Source organism: Polypterus senegalus, chromosome 3 (genome assembly GCF_016835505.1).
Source record: "Polypterus senegalus isolate Bchr_013 chromosome 3, ASM1683550v1, whole genome shotgun sequence".
NCBI lineage: Eukaryota > Metazoa > Chordata > Cladistia > Polypteriformes > Polypteridae > Polypterus > Polypterus senegalus.
This window is the reverse complement of record NC_053156.1, coordinates 158,046,134-158,065,433: the sequence shown is the minus strand read 5'-3', so window position 1 is coordinate 158,065,433 and position 19,300 is coordinate 158,046,134. Positions and strand designations below refer to the sequence as shown.

At 37.2% G+C, this 19,300-nt stretch overlaps 1 protein-coding gene across 2 annotated transcripts in view; it reads right to left on the bottom strand.

The window, feature by feature from the left end:
* Positions 1-11,954: 11,954 nt before the first annotated feature.
* Positions 11,955-19,300, bottom strand: part of LOC120525654 (trifunctional enzyme subunit alpha, mitochondrial-like) — a 42,657-nt gene continuing 35,311 nt past the window's right edge. For both annotated transcript variants that reach the window (XM_039748127.1, XM_039748128.1), the window contains 5 exons: positions 16,611-16,679; positions 14,534-14,729; positions 14,189-14,303; positions 12,599-12,744; positions 11,955-12,464 (listed from right to left, as the gene is read on the bottom strand). In XM_039748127.1, the coding sequence (XP_039604061.1) occupies positions 12,319-12,464; positions 12,599-12,744; positions 14,189-14,303; positions 14,534-14,729; positions 16,611-16,679 (672 nt within the window). In that variant the 3' untranslated portion in view covers positions 11,955-12,318. The remainder of the gene's footprint in view (positions 12,465-12,598; positions 12,745-14,188; positions 14,304-14,533; positions 14,730-16,610; positions 16,680-19,300) is intronic.

Here is a 19,300-nt window from a genome sequence, read left to right as displayed (position 1 = left end):
AGCTTAAATTGTACTTTACTAATCGCTGCTGTCTGAAGTTGTATAGTGTGCTATTTGTCAAAGATGGCTCTAAATTATACAGTTTAATGACTCTGATTTTAACTACCTTTTGTGTGCCCAGAGGATTGTGTATGTATATTTATGGAACAGTTTCCAATTCCTCCATTGTAGAATATTATTTTGTTCTAAATTAATATTTAACACAATGTTATTTCAACTATACGAAGATTTGATTTTCTTTTCCCTGTATGATTTAATCCTTATGGATTAGTGAAATAAATAGAGCACAAGAGAGGAAAATCCTGTTTTAAAACGGTACCCGTGTCATCATTGTTGCAGTTTTATTGCTGTATTTTGGACACAATGATCTGAAAATTGAACGCATATCAATAATTGTAATATAACAGTTTATCCATTTTTCTACACAAATGATACATTTATGAGTAGATTACTTTTTGAACATTCTAATTCTTGCTATCATCTGTTTAAATGTTTCATGAATGCCTGTCTTTACACAACAAGGAAAATGTAAACCGTATTAATTTTAAAAATGGGAATTTGTGTGTATGACAAAGTGGACAGAAAAACCCACTCTATGTAGCAGCAATTATTACTGGCATATAAAAAGGTGTCATAATAATCTGAATATGGATACCATATTAACAGGGTCTAAGGGAGACAATGTGTCATGGAGAGACTTGACAGTAATTATTATAATATCAGTATTGTGCTTTTTGACAATGGAGGGGTAGCGCTACACAGTTGCTTCTGCTGTATAAAAGGGTTTAAAAAAATCTTTATAATTATAAATTCTTCTATCAAACCCATTTAGTCCAACTCAGCTGAATCTTTTCCTGACAGCAAAAGGAACCAAATCTGGAACCGGGACTTGTCCCCGAAGCAAATACTGTTGTGGCGAGCGGCTGGCGGGGTGGTACCCAGCCAGGATGCCTGGAAGGACCAAAGGAGGGATTACGCCTCCTCCAGACCACGAGAGGGCAGCCGCCCTGGTTGGTTGGTATGGGGACCACGGGAACAGAGCATGGAAGCTCAACCCTATAGGGGCCCATGGTCACCACCAGGGGGAGCCCGAATGCCTGAGGAGTCTTGGCCCTCAGTACTTCTGCCACACCCGGAAGTGCTGGGGGGAAGAAGACCAGGGACACCTGGAGTGCTTCTGGGTGCACAGCCGGCACTTCCGCCACACCAGGGAGTGCCGACAGAAGATCATCGGGAGGCACCTGGAGCACATCCGGGTGGATATAAAAGGGGTCGCTGCCCTCCATTCGTTAGCTGGAGTCGGGTGGAAGAGAACAGAGCTTGGAGGAGAGGAGAGGAGATGGTCTGAAGCAAGGCATTGAGGAAAAGGCCTGGACTGAGAGTGATTGGTATGGGGTACTGGGTTGTGTGCATCACTGTAAATAGTGTAAATATGGTGAATAAACGTGTGTTGGGTTGTAAACCATCGGTGTCTGCCTGTCTGTGTTCGGGCTGTTCCCCACACTGTACAGTAATGTATTTCTTTAAATATGGTCTACATTGTGGTTAAAGGCTCCAGCAGACTCCCATGACCCTGTAGATAGGATATAGCAGGTTGGATAATGGGTGGATGGATAATATCTGATTTATTTTGATTCATTGTCAAGGTTTTCTTATTTTTTGAATATATTCATACTGTAGTGTACTGAGATGCCAGTTGATGTGATACACTTATGTTGCAGCACTTTGACCTTCAGAGAAGCATGAATTGGACATGTGGAGTCTACAAGATGTTGGGTAAGTTAACTCAGCAATGTTGTACCACGCAGGAATGATTACGTTGTGCAGTTGATGCTCAACAGGGTTGAGCTGCGGGGACCGTACTATTCCCTAACACTTTGAAAAGTCACCCTCATGTTCCTGAAATGAATTAGTGATGATAAGTGCTTTGTGATATGGTGTATTATCATGCTGGAAATGTCCACAAGTGTGGATAAACGTTGGCCATGAAGGAACAAACTCAGTCAGCAATGATGTTCACGTGCATCTTCCCATTTATGCAGCACGCTACTCAGCAGCCACAATGACAAAAAATATTTTTTTGCAAGAGCTGCAATATATAAATGTCCCTTTCCTCCTTGAAACCATTATGCATTTGAGAATAGGGATATGTCTTTAAAGGATGACAAGCATGATGCAATTTATTTTCACAGCAACCACAAATTTCAACGTTACTGGCAGTGTTTCAACATTATCATTATTATATGATTTCCAAGAGCTGATAATAAAGTCCGTAACAGCAACAGACAGCACATTATAGTTTTTCTCAATGCGTAACTGCATAACAGACAGCACTGCTGATCATCACAGCCCATAACAGCAGGTAAGAAGTTGGCAGCACACTGCTGATCATTTTTCACAGTGCAGCACATTGCTGATGAACATACAGTTTCTTTTTGATGTTCCCCAATCTACCTTACCTGCACATCTTTGGGATTTGGGGGTAAAGCACAATAGCCAGGGAAAACTTTTGTAGTCAAAAAGAAACCTGAAAGATCCACAAAAATTGTGATCATGTCCTCCTAGCCACAGTAGAAGCCGACAGTTGAGTTTTGGTTTTGTGTCTTGTTCCAGCGCTTTTTTTTTTAAATCGGTCAACAGAATTGAATAGGCAAGCGATATGCAATCCTTCACCAATTCTCCATCGACGTATGGCTTCATTTTCACCGGTTCACGCACGATTTTGTTGCCCTTTCACTAGTATTAGTGCAGAAGAAGTTTTTCTGAGCAAATCGGTTCTGTTTGAGTCTCACCTAGCTGTCCACCCTTCAGAAAATCGGTACTGAACTTTGGGTGTGATGGCGTGGCGAATTGGGCCTTTTAAACTGCAATATGGCGTTATCACAAAGTAGACAGATGTATTTTCCTGCATCACTTGACACAAAAAAACAAAAAAAACTCGAGTCCCCAGTTCTCTATAAATGCGCGGTATTCATATTTGCGTCTCTTATGTTTTTTAGTCATTTTTTTTTCCCCCAGTGTTCGTCCCAGTTTTTCTAGCCTAGGTAAATTGTGATTGTGTTTTTCAGGCAGTTGACAAATGGGGGCGTAACAGATTGATGAGCAAGAATGATAATGAAATGAATTTTAATTATTTTTTTTCCAAAGATTTCCTTTCTTAAGTAGGACTTTGACGAGCCGCATGTGGCTCGCAAGGCGCAGGTTGAATACCACTGGTAGATGTTCTTTAAGCTTGAGGTTGTTAACTTGTTAGAAAGCTTCTCCCAAAGTGTGGGTGTCTTGAGGACATTCAGTTTCTCCTCCAGGATTTCCCTGAAATTTGCAAGGATTAATTTTTCCCTCTTCCATCACGAGCTTTCCAGAGATGCACCCCTACATTTTGATGCAGTCACTACCACGCTTCATGTTGGGGAATGATTTGTTTTTTGCTAACATGCAGTGTTAAAACATGGCATTTAGTCTGAGGGTGAAAAAGCTAATAAGCTACGCTTTGGTTCTCATCAGTTCACAGAACCTTCTTTCATCGTTGTGCCTTTGAGAAAACTCTAGCTAAGATGCTAGATGTTTTGATTTTTTTCATTTTGTCACTCTCTCATTAAGCTGCAACTGGTAAAGTACCCCAACAACAGTCATTGTATGCAGTCTCTCCAGTCTGAGCCACAGTAGCTCGTAACTCGAGTTGCCACAGGACATTTGGTGGCCTCCCTCACCAATCTTCTCTCATGATCACTCAGTTTTCGGGGATGGTCTCCTCTAGGCAGATCTACGACTGTCATACTCATCCCATTTCTTAATGATTGACTAAACTGGACTCCAAGGGATATGCAGCGCCTTGGATGTTTTCTTGTCCCCATACCCCACCTTGTGGTTTTCAATCACCTATTCATAGAGTTACTTGGAGCGTTCATTTGCCTTCATTGTGTAGGTTAGGCCACCATTCTGAGCCATCTCTAGGTTGGACCTTCCAGATGAGGTGCATTTAGAGTACTATCAAGTGAACCCTGTGGACTGCAGGCAGTTGATCTCCACAGAACTAGTGAGGCGACTTCTAAAACCAAATGGCTGCACAAGTGATGCATGTCAAAAGAAAGACGTGAATATTTAGGTGATCAATTCATTTAGTGCTTTATATTTGTAATTAGTTTAGACCACTTTGCTGAGGACTGTTTTCACTTTTTTTCTGTTGATTGATGTCTTAAAAGCTAAATTAAATCCACTGCGATCCAACATTGTTAATCAAGGCTCACTTTCTTAGAAGGTGAAAGCACACAAAGAGGCAAAAATACATTTCTTTTAGATTATGAAACACATGCTGTTAAGAAGTGTGTTGTGAGATTGTTCAGGTAAGAATGACAGAACTTGAGGTAAGGTAGCAATACTCACTAACCACAGTGCCAGAGAGTGGCGATATGTTGCATGCCAATGTAAGAATTTAATGGACCTAATCAAAATGCTTAGGCTTGTGGAAACATCCAGCTTGCATGATTGAATTGATGGCCTAAAATTCTTCTCCAAAAATATCTTTTCACATTTCTTGATTGTTTCAATAATGCCAAGTTACCCAAGGCCAGTGTAAGAAACCCAATTCTATTCGAGGAAACTTCTACCACCATAAAGTTTTGTTGGTGGCAGGGTGTGTTGTCTCTTTGCCAAGCATGGACCCTGTTGTTGTGCCTACATAGTTCAATTTTTGACTTGACTGTCCACAGAACTGATTTCTAGAAGTCTTCAGGCTTGTCCTAGTGGTCTCTGGCAACCCAGACTGAGGTAAGGAGACTCTTTTATCTCTTAACAGAAAAGATGTCTTCCTGCCACCCCTTCTGTTGATGGCATTTCTCTTTAGGGTACTTCTTATTGTTGTGCCACTACTCTTGAGGCAGCTAAGGAGGCTAGGCAATGTCTTTTTGCTATGCTAAGAATAACTTTGACCTCTTTTACTCTCCTTGTGGCCCGGTGTTGTTATTTTTTGTACACTCTCAGTGTCTACTATATATGGAGTTTAATGGCATTGTAACCTTGCCTACCACTTAGTACTTTTTTCTCAGTTCTGCTGATGTTTTCTTAGTTTCAGGCATGATAATTGACCTGATTTTATCCAATTAATATGCTTGCTCCTCCTTTACCCAACATTTAAAATTTTAAATTTCACTGCTTGGCTCAGTTAATTGGCTAACACTGTTACTGAACGTCCTCACCCTGCTTTGCTTATTTTTTAAACCTGCACAGTTTCTTCATAGGTTGTCTATTACTTTGCTGCAGGGACATCTTTCAAAACACTCGAACTGGTGAATACTTATTCGGATTGTTTTATAATTATATAAAAAACTTTTTAAAATATATGTTGACCCCCTCAAATCATCCACCGCCATGGTCTGTTTTCTCTGCCGATATTCCTAATTCTTTTTAGTAATAAGACTAGGTTATCCTACTCTCCAAAAGAATTCATCCCTAACTTCAGTGGTTGAATGCTAATTTTCTCAAGTGTAATACTGATAAATCTGAAGTTACTAGTTTCCTCCAAATATCTGACTTCCAAGATATCAAGCTTTTGCATTAAATATTCATAGTGTGACTGTTAAGCCTTCAAAAACTGTTCATAAATCAACACTTATACTTCAGGGCCTCATATAAGCTCACTTACTAAATCTGCATTGACATTGCTCTTCTTCTTCACCCTTGGATCATGCTTTGCTTTTCCATTTGGCATTTACTGGTCTCCAACCTGAAACACTCAGACTGTGGTCAATTTTCAAAACCTCCGCTGCAATAGTTCTGACACTCTAGAAGAGTACTGAGCAGAATCCCTTCTCTTATTCTTGATCAGTTCCATTGGCAGCTAATCTAGATGTTTGGATTTTACATGTAAAGTGTTGTATGGCCTGCTTGGGCCCCTGAAGTGGTCCATCAAATCAGTCTATTAAGGTGAGGTGGCAGGTCATCAGTGCCACAGCCTCAAACATATTTGAGATTGCTTCACTCGATCTTCCTCCAAAACTGAACACCTCTGTTCTTCCAGTGGTTTTGTCTTCTTAGACTGTTTTTAATTTATATATTAGGAATAATTGTTTATGTGCTTATTGTTGTGTTTAATAACGTGTAAAACTTAACATATGTTATTTAGAAAAGGACAAGTTTAGATTAAATATTAATTGGTGAGGAAAAGAGACCCGGGTTGGCTGCCCGGGTCCTCCCTGCGTGGAGTTTGCATGTCATCCCCATGTCTGTGTGGGTTTCTTCCGACAGTCCAAAGACATGCAGGTCAGGTGGATTGACGATTCTAAACTGTCCCTAGTGTGTGCTTGGGGTGTGTGGCCGGGGGTTTCTTTTCTGCCTCTCTGCCTTCCTCCAGCAGATCCCCGTGACCCTGTAGTTAGGATATAGCAGGTTGGATAATGGATGGATGGGTGGAAAATCCAAAAAAAAAAAATAAGGTGAAGGGTTCACAGACTTTTAAGCATAACTGTATGGGTTAGGGATATACTGTCGGCTTTTGTTACTCTGTAGTGGGGCTACATAGTAATAGTGTGAAATGTTAGTACTGAGTGTGTCTTGTTTCCATCGTCCTGTTTACTGTTTGTGTGCGTCAGTAAATGTCGTACCCGTAAATACAAAGGGGGACGGATGATGGAAGGAAACCGCAGCCTCAAACCTGGAAAACACCTTTTAACTATCATTCAATTACATCCAGCACAGGACTATTTAAGCAATCAGGAGGAAACAAAGAAAAAGAGAGAGATAGAGAGAGGGAGAAGACGACTTTCATTTCACGACCACGAACCACCTGTACCTGCTGTATTCCACATCGCGCATTTCCATCCAGTTTGTTTTTCATTCCGCCAGACTTACTCCAATACCCTCATCATGAGAGACCCCGGGGTCGGATTTCATCATCCACCACGCTCCGAGGATACACGGTGAGGCTGATCCATTTTGTTCCAGGAAATACAAACACTCCACATATCGGTTAACCAGTCATCTGCATTCAGGACAATTGCTATTCGGACTCAAGTTCACGACCATTCATTTCTGTATCTATTTCATTTTTGTCATTCGTGGTGTTTGTTATATGTTACAAGGGCAAGGGAGGGTTTGTTATAGTCATATATAGGTTGTTGTCACGTCGTTTTGGTGGAGGGATATATATATATATATATATATATATATATATATATATATTTATTTTGCATATTTCTTGTTGTTTTTTTTATTTAAATAAAATGAATCAGTTTAATTTTACATATCTGCTTTTCTTTTGTGCTTATATTTACACCATCGATCGTGGGGAAAAGTTTAATTTGTTAGTGGTACGGCTTGATATTAGATTCATCCTCAGTAATTTATCCAGGCCACAGGTCTTGGAGATGTAGCTGCCGGCTGTTACAACTCTAATCTTTAAGCATAGTTTAAGCTTGAATTATTGTGGTGGAATACTTTAAATTATGCTAGGTCTAGTCAGCAAAAGCTCCAATATAAATGGCAGTTGCCTGCATTGTTCTGTATTAAGTATATCCACCATATACAGCATTATTTAGCCAAGTGTCACAGTGAAACGCCTTCATAAGTTATCTACAGTGTGGTGTGCAAAACTATTTGCCCCCTTCCTGATTTCTTATTCTTTTGCATGTTTGTCACACAAAATGTTTCTGATCATCAAACACATTTAACCATTAGTCAAATATAACACAAGTAAACACAAAATGCAGTTTTTAAATGATGGTTTTATTATTTAGGAGAAAAATCCAAACCTACATGGCCCTGTGTGAAAAAGTAATTGCCCCCTGAACCTAATAACTGGTTGGGCCACCCTTAGCAGCAATAACTGCAATCAAGCGTTTGCGATAACTTGCAATGAGTCTTTACAGCTCTGGAGGAATTTTGTCCCACTCATCTTTGCAGAATTGTTGTAATTCAGCTTTATTTGAGGGTTTCTAGCATGAACCGCCTTTTTAAGGTCATGCCATAGCATCTCAATTGGATTCAGGTCAGGACTTTGACTAGGCCACTCCAAAGTCTTCATTTTGTTTTTCTTCAGCCATTCAGAGGTGGATTTGCTGGTGTGTTTTGGGTCATTGTCCTGTTGCAGCACCCAAGATCGCTTCAGCTTGAGTTGACGAACAGATGGCCGGACATTCTCCTTCAGGATTTTTTGGTAGACAGTAGAATTCATGGTTCCATCTATCACAGCAAGCCTTCCAGGTCCTGAAGCAGCAAACAACCCCAGACCATCACACTACCACCACCATATTTTACTGTTGGTATGATGTTCTTTTTCTGAAATGCTGTGTTCCTTTTACGCCAGATGTAACGGGACATTTGCCTTCCAAAAGTTCAACTTTTGTCTCATCAGTCCACAAGGTATTTTCCCAAAGTCTTGGCAATCATTGAGATGTTTCTTAGCAAAATTGAGACGAGCCCTAATGTTCTTTTGCTTAACAGTGGTTTGCGTCTTGGAAATCTGCCATGCAGGCCGTTTTGCCCAGTCTCTTTCTTATGGTGGAGTCGTGAACACTGACCTTAATTGAGGCAAGTGAGGCCTGCAGTTCTTTAGACGTTGTCCTGGGGTCTTTTGTGACCTCTCGGATGAGTCGTCTCTGCGCTCTTGGGGTAATTTTGGTCGGCCGGCCACTCCTGGGAAGGTTCACCACTGTTCCATGTTTTTGCCATTTGTGGATAATGGCTCTCACTGTGGTTCGCTGGAGTCCCAAAGCTTTAGAAATGGCTTTATAACCTTTACCAGACTGATAGATCTCAATTACTTCTGTTCTGATTTGTTCCTGAATTTCTTTGGATCTTGGCATGATGTCTAGCTTTTGAGGTGCTTTTGGTCTACTTCTCTGTGTCAGGCAGCTCCTATTTAAGTGATTTCTTGATTGAAACAGGTGTGGCAGTAATCAGGCCTGGGGGTGGCTACAGAAATTGAACTCAGGTGCGATACACCACAGTTAGGTTATTTTTTAACAAGGGGCAATTACTTTTTCACACAGGGCCATGTAGGTTTGGATTTTTTTTTCTCCCTAAATAATAAAAACCATCATTTAAAAACTGCATTTTGTGTTTACTTGTGTTATATTTGACTAATGGTTAAATGTGTTTGATGATCAGAAACATTTTGTGTGACAAACATGCAAAGAAATAAGAAATCAGGAAGGGGGCAAATAGTTTTTCACACCACTGTACAAATAATTCATTAGGCCCAGTCTCTATGTAAACCTACACTGGACTACGTGGTTTGAGAAGCAGGTTGAATAAAGACGTTAATAGTATTAATGTTTTAATAAAAACCAAATACTGCAATTGAAGAAAAAAGTGATTTTACACAGAATTCTAATAAAGGACTTTTACAAGGACATAAAAAAACAAACAAAAATGTTTTCTTTGGTAGTAATGGTAGGTGACGTTCCTGCTGTTGAGTTATTGTGTTCGTAATGTTGTAAAAATGGGGTTACCTCAACACTGCAAGATTCTTAAACTGCAGTTGGGGGCGGAGTGGTGGCTCTGAGGTTAAGGATCTGCGCTGGGATCCCGAAGGTTGCCGGTTCGAATCCTCATCACTGCTGGGTCCTTGAGCAAGACACTTAAACTTCAATTGCTCCAGGGGTGCTGTACAATGGCTGACCCTGTGCTCTGACCCCAAGGGGTATGTGAAAATAACAAATTCCTAATATGAGAAATTGTATAAGGCGAAATAAAAAAAAAAAAAAATAAAAAAAACCTGTGCAACTCTAGTTGTAACCTGAGTAATGCTGTCAAAGACACAGCAATACAGCTTCTGCATAGACTGTTTGGGGCAAAGACACTTTTTTTTTTTTTTTGATTTACCCCTCTGGTCCACAGTTTAAAAAATTACAAATGAAACAATTCATACAGGATTAAAGTGCACAATGCAGACTCGGATTTGAGTGGATTTGCATACGTTTCAGTAACACCATGTGGAAATTTTAACACTCTTTCTACATGGGCCTCCCCCAGTTCAAGTAAATCAAGTTAAAAATATGTCTTGTCTCAACCATTATGGAGGGCCACTTAAAGTGATTTCAAAGATATAAACAAAAAGATGAAAAGCTACCTCTTGCAAATTATGAGTATGGTATGAATTGTTTTATTATTTTGGTGTGATATTCTCCCTCTGCTGCTTTGTACTCGACAGTCTGAACTGCGCTCACAGCCAAAATATTGAGAGCGGAACAAAATAAAAACTTCTGTCCTATAATCAATTCATTACAGGACAGAGAAGTAGAAAACTGCACTTAAAATGGCAACTATTGTCTGTCTTGCAAACTCAATGAGTAATGTTTTATTTTAAACTAACAAGAATATATTACTCTAAAATTACCTATTACTTACTCTTACTTGTGGTAAGTTGTGGTTTTCAAATCTCAAAGACACATGATATCCAATATGGTGTTCCACAAGGCTCTATCCTGGGTCCGCTGTTATTCTCAATCTACATGCTTCCGTTAGGTCAGATTATCTCAGGGCACAATGTGAGTTACCACAGCTATGCTGATGACACACAGCTGTACTTATCAATAGCACCTGACGACCCTGATTCTATTGATTCACTAACAGAATGTCTGACTTGTATCTCAGAATGGATGAATAGTAATTTTCTCAAGTTAAATAAAGAGAAACCTGAAATCTTAGTGATCAGCAATAATGGATACAATGAGGCTATTAGAAATAAACTGGATACATTAAGATTAAAAGTCAAGACGGAGGTAAAAAGCTTAGGGGTGATTGTTGACTGTAATCTGAATTTTAAATCACATATTAATCAGATCATTAGGACAGCATTTTTTCACTTAAGAAACATAAGTAAAGTTAGACCTCTTATATCACTGAAAGATGCTGAGAAATTAGTTCACGCGTTGTTTTCAGTCGACTAGATTACTGTAATGCACTCCTCTCTGGACTACCCAAAAAAGATATAAATCGTTTGCAACTAGTGCAGAATGCAGCTGCTAGAATCCTAACTAGGAAAAGAAAATCAGAACACATCACACCAGTCTTAGCGTCACTACACTGGTTACCTGTGTCATTCAGGATTGCCTTTAAAATTCTGCTTATGGTTTATAAAGCCTTAAATAATCTCGCCCCATCTTATATATCGGAATGTCTGACACATTATATTCCAAATCGTAACCTCAGATCCTCAAATGAGTGTCTTCTTAGAATTCCAAGAACAAAACTTAAAAGAAGTGGTGAGGCAGCCTTCTGCTGTTATGCACCTAAAATCTGGAATAGCCTGCCAATAGGAATTCGCCAGGCTGATACAGTAGAGCACTTTAAAACACTGCTGAAAACACATTACTTTAACATGGCCTTTTATAACTTCACTTAATTTAACTTAATCCTGATACTCTGTATGTTCAATTCATCATAATAACTATTCATGGTGGCTCTAAAATCCGTACTGACCCCTACTCTCTCTTCTGTTTCTTTTTCCGGCCTGCGCCACCTCCACCTACTCAAAGCTTCATGATGCTCCAACAATGATGGACGGATTAAAAGGCAGAAGTCTACGTGACCATCATCATCATCATCAAGCCCTTCCGTGAGAACCCTAAATACAAAGAGGACTGTTTGATTTATGTTAGGTAGATTGCCCAGAGGGGACTGGGCGGTCTCATGGTCTGGAACCCCTACAGATTTTATTTTTTTCTCCAGCCGTCTGGAGTTTTTTGTTTTTTCTATCCACCCTGGCCATCGGATCTTACTCTTGTTCTATGTTAATTAATGTTGACTTATTTTATTTTTCTTACTGTGTCTTTTATTTTTCTATTCTTCATTATATAAAGCACTTTGAGTTACATTTTGTAATGTGCTATATACTGTAAATAAATGTTGTTATTTAGTTGTGGGTTTTCATACATCCATATATTCTGGTAAGGATTAAACTCAGTTTTTGTCAACACTGATTTGAAAGCCATGTAGAAACACACCACAAAAATCACTTAAATATTCCAAAATTGTTTAGCTTTATTTATGAAGCATTTACAATGATACAACCAATAGGAATGGCCTTAATTCAACAATTAGTGCATAGAAAGAGTTATTTTATGCAAAGGATCTCTTCTCATATCTGACCCTTAAAGAAGTGCCAACGTTTTATTTTTCTGCAATCTACTTTCCTTCTTGGATGGTGAATTAATGTTAAAGCTCCGCTAAAGAGAGTTCGTGCCCCAGGCAAGTAAGGCACTATAGTTAAGAGTTTATCTTTACAAAATAACCCGCAATTGAAACAAAGCCATGGTTTAATCTGCCTACAAATTTGTCACAGGACTTTCAAATATTATCTGTCAATACTTTTACATGATGCTATTTGTGAAATTTTTTGCTGGGATCCTTGGCATAGTCGGTTAATAAAGGACAAGGTGTGAAGTGATTTCCATACACATTCTCATACTTTTTCATTTTCTCAACAAGTTTATCTGCTCCATAGGAGTCAGCAAATCTGAACGGTCCTATAAAAACAAAAACAAAAAATAAATAAATTACAAATCAAATGCATTTAGGAGTCCCATTAATTGTTAATCAAAACAGACAATTTAAAATGCCATACAGGTTTCATATCAAGTGAACACATATATTCACATACCTCCCAGGCATGGAGGAAAACCTAAACCAAAAACTGCTCCAATATCTCCTTCCACCGGGTTGCTAAGAATACCTTCTTGCAGGCACAGGACTGCTTCATTCACAAACCGAGAGATAAGGCGGTACTGGATATCTGAATCACTGGACCTACACAGGACAACACCAATTGAAACAAGAAGAAAGTTTGATGTCAATATTACCTTTAAATGGATAGTTGTCCAAAAACAACTTATACTTGCTGCTCTTGAAACACTCATCAATAAGAACATACAAATTTCATAAAAAACGTAGTAAATATTTTAAAAATGACAAGCCCAATAACCTGGCAAGACTGTATTTAAAGATGTCTTACTCGTTTAAAATGGATATTCTTCCAACACAGACAATGGTTACAGTACATTTGTCTGAATCGACAAGACTGTTCAGCAGTAGTTATAAAACAGATATTTTTCCTAAATAAATGCATAAAATCACCTTGAATCGCTGTAGTTAAACCTTTATAATTCTAAAATAAACTCTGCCACGAAACAAGTTATTCCTGTTCAGTCTAAAGCAAAATTATCTGCTATCTTTATACATAATACGCTACCGTGGCTGTTCGTTTGTCTGTCCAGGATTTTAAAGTCATCTGTAGCTCGCAAACTGTTTGAACTATTAACCTGAAATTTGGTCCACATATACTACGTGACGTCTACCATCCGCTTTCAGGATGATTGACCTCCAAGGTTATTCCTCTCTTTATTTTTATTTTATTGTAGAATCAACTCTCGGCAGTGGCCAGCAGGGCGGCCGTGCTGTGCATGCGTACGGGTGCCATTCTCATCTCTACTACCTTCACCATCGCTTCCCCGGCCTCTTCATAATTTAAATCATTCCTGAGGCAGATTGAAGAAGTGAAAAACTAAAGAAAATGTACTAAGTAATTGCAACACAAACACTGACTTAATCAGTTTTAACACAAAAAGAAGCTGATGAAAGAAGAGAACAAGGGGCCCGCTAGGGTGGAGAAAAGAAGAGCTGCTCAGGAAGTTTAGATAATGAATTTAGAATGTAGGCTACACCAAAACTCCTAAAATAATTTTAACATTCACACTGTGTAATCCCTCAAAATGATAGAAAGGATTGTAAAGGTTTACCATAAATTGAAAAATCAAAAGCAATGTAACGGTGAAAACAATATTTAGATAACAAGTACACTTTTGACAAAAAACACTTTATGTTTGGCATAAATTCCCCTGTACTCTACATTTTCAGTAACTTTATATAAGCTATGAAATCTTAATGAAGAAAAAAAAAAAAAAAAAAAAAGACTTCACCTGTGTGTAATTCGCTATGAAAACTAAATGATAACTGTCCATTATCACTGTGCTTAAGATTTTGATATAGAGATTAAATATGGTGTGCATTCATATATTTTAAACACATAAGAATGGAATAATGTATATCATATACAACTGTTAACATTTTTATAATATAATAATTGAAAATAAAGAAAATGAATATATTGTCAAAAAAAAATTTAACGTCAGTCATAAGCTGATTAGTTATACCCCTAGAACTCGAGACCTTCCATAAGCTCAAAACAACTTACACTTCAGAATTTACAGGAAGTTTGAATTTTTCCACAATTTCTTCAAGTCCAGGGTTCACATTTTTGCTTTTCACTCCTTCCTGATAAATATAACATCCTTTTCCAGACTTGCGGCCTGCAGTAGTTAACATAGTTAAGACACATATTTAATAATGCTATAAAAGAAAGTTAAAACCACTTCTTGGCTAAACATGAACATTAGTCATTATGTATAGAAGGACTGGGTCAATGTGGAACTGCAAAAATACATAGCTGATGATTATTATGTACTGCAATGTTAATTGTCTTAATGAAAACAGGAAAGATTTTGTGGTTCCAATAGATTTTTTTTCCCCCCAACATTACCCATGAATCCTTTTGCAACCATCGTTTTCAGAACTTCGACATTGCCACCACCAAATCTTGAACCAAAAGCTTTTCCTAAATCCTCTGCAACATGAGCAGCAACATCAATGCCTACTTCATCAGCTAGAGTAGCAACACCAACCGGGAATCCAAAGCCAGTTGAAAGAGCATCCAGTTTCTTAGGATCAACGCCTTCCTACAGAAAAACAAACGTGTTTCTTTAAGAATAAGGGAGCTAAATTAAGTCAAAAATTACACCAATGTCAAAAGAATGAAACCATTAGTTGACAGAGTCAAATACAGGTATATGTTTATCTTTGCTCAAAATGAACTTCACATATCATACACATTTCACACCAATATGTTATTCCAACTATCTTCATGATATGCAAGTCAAAAAGTGCAATAAAAAAAAAAAGTTGCATATACAGTATATGAAATTGATTTGAAAGTGATTCCTAACTTCAACAATTAATAAAAACTGTGGAAGGTACAGAAAAAAGTAAACCTTATTTCACACATTTATAAATGACCTCTATACTTTATATTCTTAATATTAGAAATGGTATCATTCATTCTAAGAGAAACCATGAGCAACCAAATATTTATATAAAAAAAAAAACCAGGATAACCTTGAAAATTTGTTTGAGGCAGCAAATCTAAAATTACAGTTGTTAATCAGCAAAAAATAGAACAAGTTTTCCATGTGTTCAAAAATGCATTCTGTAACAGTTTCACTGAACATTTGAATATCAAGGACTATTGTTTCATTATGTGGTATATACAGCAAAATACTTGTACATCTAGATTTAGTCTATATTCTGGCAATTGATTAGACATACGAGTCTGCAAATCTGCAAAGTATTCAACATAACACTGAACCATAAATTAAAAAGTTAAAATTTCAAACTGGGATTTCATTGAAAAACAGTTTTAATAACAGATTTTTTAAATTCAGTACACAAATACATTTTAACAAACCCACTGTCTGATTTTAGTGTACTATATGAACATATCAGGATGCCAGGATTTTATCAAAATGAAAATGGCACAATACAGGTCAAGACAACAAAATAGATAAAACTATTCACAAGTTTAAAATTTCAGAATTTAAAACTTGAATCTGCATGGTTTTGTCCCATGCAAGAAAATATTTTCTTTACTATCTATGAATTTTTCAGTTTCAGAGGTTACATGGAAGGATTAATACAAGTTCTGGATTATGATGCAGTACTACACATAGGGTATTTTAGAAGTTAGCATTAATAATTACTTCTTTTTAAACTTTGGAGGTGATTTGTGGGTTGTCTGTAACCATTCTCACAATCCTGTGCATATGCCTCTCCTGTATTTTTCTTGGCCTGCCAGCCTGGGTTTAACAGCAACTGTGCCTGTGGCCTTCATTTCCTGATTCCATTCCTTACAGTTGAAACTGACAGTTTAAACCTCTCAGATAGCTTTTTGTAGCCTTCCCTAAACCATGATACTGAACAATCTTTGCTTTCTGATCTTTTGAGAGTTGCTTAGAGGACGCCATACTGTCACTCTTCAGAGGAGAGTCAAAGGGAAACACAACTTGCAATTGACCACCTTAAATACCTTTTCTCATGATTGGACACACCTGTCTATGAAGTTCAAGGCTTAACAAGCTAATCCAACCAATTTGGTGTTGCATGTAATCAGTACTGAGCAGTTACATGGATTAAAATTAGCAAAATTACGAGGGGACCCACATTGTTGCACAGCCAGTTTTTCACATTTGATTTAATTTCATAAAACTAAATACTGCTTTACTAAAAAACTTTGTTCGGAAAACACCCCAGTACTCAGATATTCCTAGGAAATGAAAGTAACATACCAGTGTTATCTTTTTTGTTGAAAGTAGAGCAAATTATTATGCAGGCTGAGAGGGGTTCCCAAACTTTTTCATATGACTGTAGATTTTATTCCAGCTATCATTAATAGTAGAGGGTAATCACCAAAGTTAACATCTATAATTTTTTTCTGTCTACTTGTCATTAGAATGGACAGGTATTTGTACTCATAAAAAATAATTATTTGCAAAAATGATACATACCTGCAGGATCCTTATTGATTCAGCCAACATGGGAGCCAAACACCTTGTTGTGTAAAAACCAGGACCATCCTAAACAATTAAATAGTTATAATTTTTACTCACTTATAATCAAACTGATGAAAGTGTTTTCATTTTTCAGACACATTAATGTATGGTAAAATACTTGCATTTTATGACAGCTGTAAAACTTTAAGCAGCACAATTTGAATTTGTAAAAGATTTGTAAGAAATTTATTAAAGTGTCTCCTTACAAAACCTGAATGCAATCTAAGAATATAACTTCATGACTAATAGTGCCCTAAATGTAGCCATTAATCAGATGACAAGATATAATCACATTTTGATAGGGGGAAAAACTGAAGAAAAAAGAAGAAAAAACAATTTCGGTAAAGCATACGGTGCAAGCCAGTTTTGTGCTATGGCTCCCAGTGTTTCAGGTGACTACAATACTACTTATTAACCAAAGGGATGTTAAAACAAGCAGACCATTTCGATCTGCTCTCATTTTATTAAGCTGATGCAGCCTTTTATAAAACAGGAGTCTGAGTAAATATATACTTCTTCTGATAGCGAAGTGTGTTCCATGCATTTGAAGAATACCGAAAACCTGTAAAGGAGACTGCTTCTCCCGACTCTGAATTACCATAGGAGTGAAGCAGATGACACGCATATAGACAGAAGTGAACATTGGGACTATAGTAAACGTTCAATAGATAATTTAGTTTCATTTGATTATGGATATGATCTCAGCAGATCAAATAAATATCCAGCTTCCTGTTTTAACAGTTGCATAGGCTTATTTTTTTAAATATCTATAACTATTTATTGTAATAAAATTGTACCTTTTACTTAATTTTAAATGTACTGCAGAACGTTAACGAGTACATCGATTTCTTCATTGAAATATGTGGTATATAGCAAATGTTATCATTTTGACTGTTTCTATATCAAAAGCCCTGTCCATGTTTACAATGTCTTTGCTTTCACTATAGTACAGTAAGGATCTAATATGAAACACAGTTTAGTTTTCATAATAGTAAATCATACAAACAGCCTAATAGGAAACATGTAGTTTGCAAGCGGTGTCATATTAAACTTACCCCCATAAACTTCAAACTAGGACTCTCTTTTCAACATCAGTTGTAAGGAGCACTCGAAAGTGAATTTGACACTGAATTTAGAATTCACAAACTATTGTAATCAAACAGAAAGTGGAGGAATCAAGAAACCTCAGCTGAATCCATTGTCACATTGGGTTGCGATGCTCCTCAACTTAAATTGTTGCTAATGTTGTTAAAATTATGAAAAGCACCACAGGGTGCTTTGTTACACAATTAATTAGCATGTTGCATTTTTATGTATTTGATAATTTAATATCGATGAATACATTTTTTGTAAACACATATAAAAGCTGAATAAGCTATTGAGAAAACACAAAGTTAAATCAACATGTATCTCATGACAACATAAATGCTTGTATCTTCTCTAAGAATTTTAAAAAGACTATATTCAAATAATAATTCAAATATTTTAATGTCAATTACTGGTTGACAGCTCTAGTGCTAAAATAAGGGTTCCTCTCAGAAGCACTTGCTAAGTGAGGTCAGGTTAATTACCAATGGAAATAATATATACTGTAACTGGATAAACTTCACTGATGAGATTGCTGAGGTACTTGAAATAAAAATATGGGACATAAATTCCAATTTTTATGTGTCTGTCATTGCAACAGTTGATGGATTACAAACATTTGTAGTAATAGAATGCATTGCATTTGTCATTCCAACAAATGGAACATCACACATCTGCAGTAATGCATTTCAATACTACAAATGCTTGTGATGCACCATCTGCTGGAATGACAAATTCAATGCATTTTATTACTACAGGCCCTACGAAATATATTCTAATAGATGGTGCACTACAAGCATTAATGGCGAGGTCTATGTTGATTACTTAAGAGTTCAATCAGTCTTAGAAGGGTAGCAGAGTTAATATCAGGATAACATTGGTGTGTGCACTGTTACCAGTGATGTGCCATTTTACCCTTATCTATACCAATAAAGTTTTTTGTGCCTTACCCCTGAGAAATAACAGATCAGTATTAAAAGCAACCATCAGGGTTGAGAAAGCCTAGATATGCAAGTTCAGCTGTTGGTAAATGTTCAATAATTTACTCTGATAACCCAGAAAACTGCAGTAAATTGGTTTCAAGATTACATATTGTGCTGCTGTGGCTCTGTTTAAGTAAGCTGATTAAGTTAATGATTCATGAACTGCTAGAAGACTGGCATGAATACATTTCTAAAAATATATGCAAATGGACATAGTCTGAACAAGAAAGGTTAACATTTCCTAAAACTTTTTTGTTTTGTTTGTTTAACATTATTTTGCAACTGATACACACTTGCATTGTATTAATGTTGTGTGTTAAACACAAAACACCACTACATTTTAATAATGAGGAAAGCCTTCACATCTCCATGTTCAGTCATAATATATTGGCAACGTTTGGGAAAAGCTGCATTATGCCGTCACTTTAGTGGGGTATGCATAAGCAAGAAAAGTTTCCTTTGAAAAGGAGTCAGAATTATTTTTTTTTTTTAAAGTGCTCTTTTTCCAAAAACCAACAACTAAATGAAAAGCACTTCCTGCAAAAAAATAAGAATCACAGTTTGTGTAAGTCACAA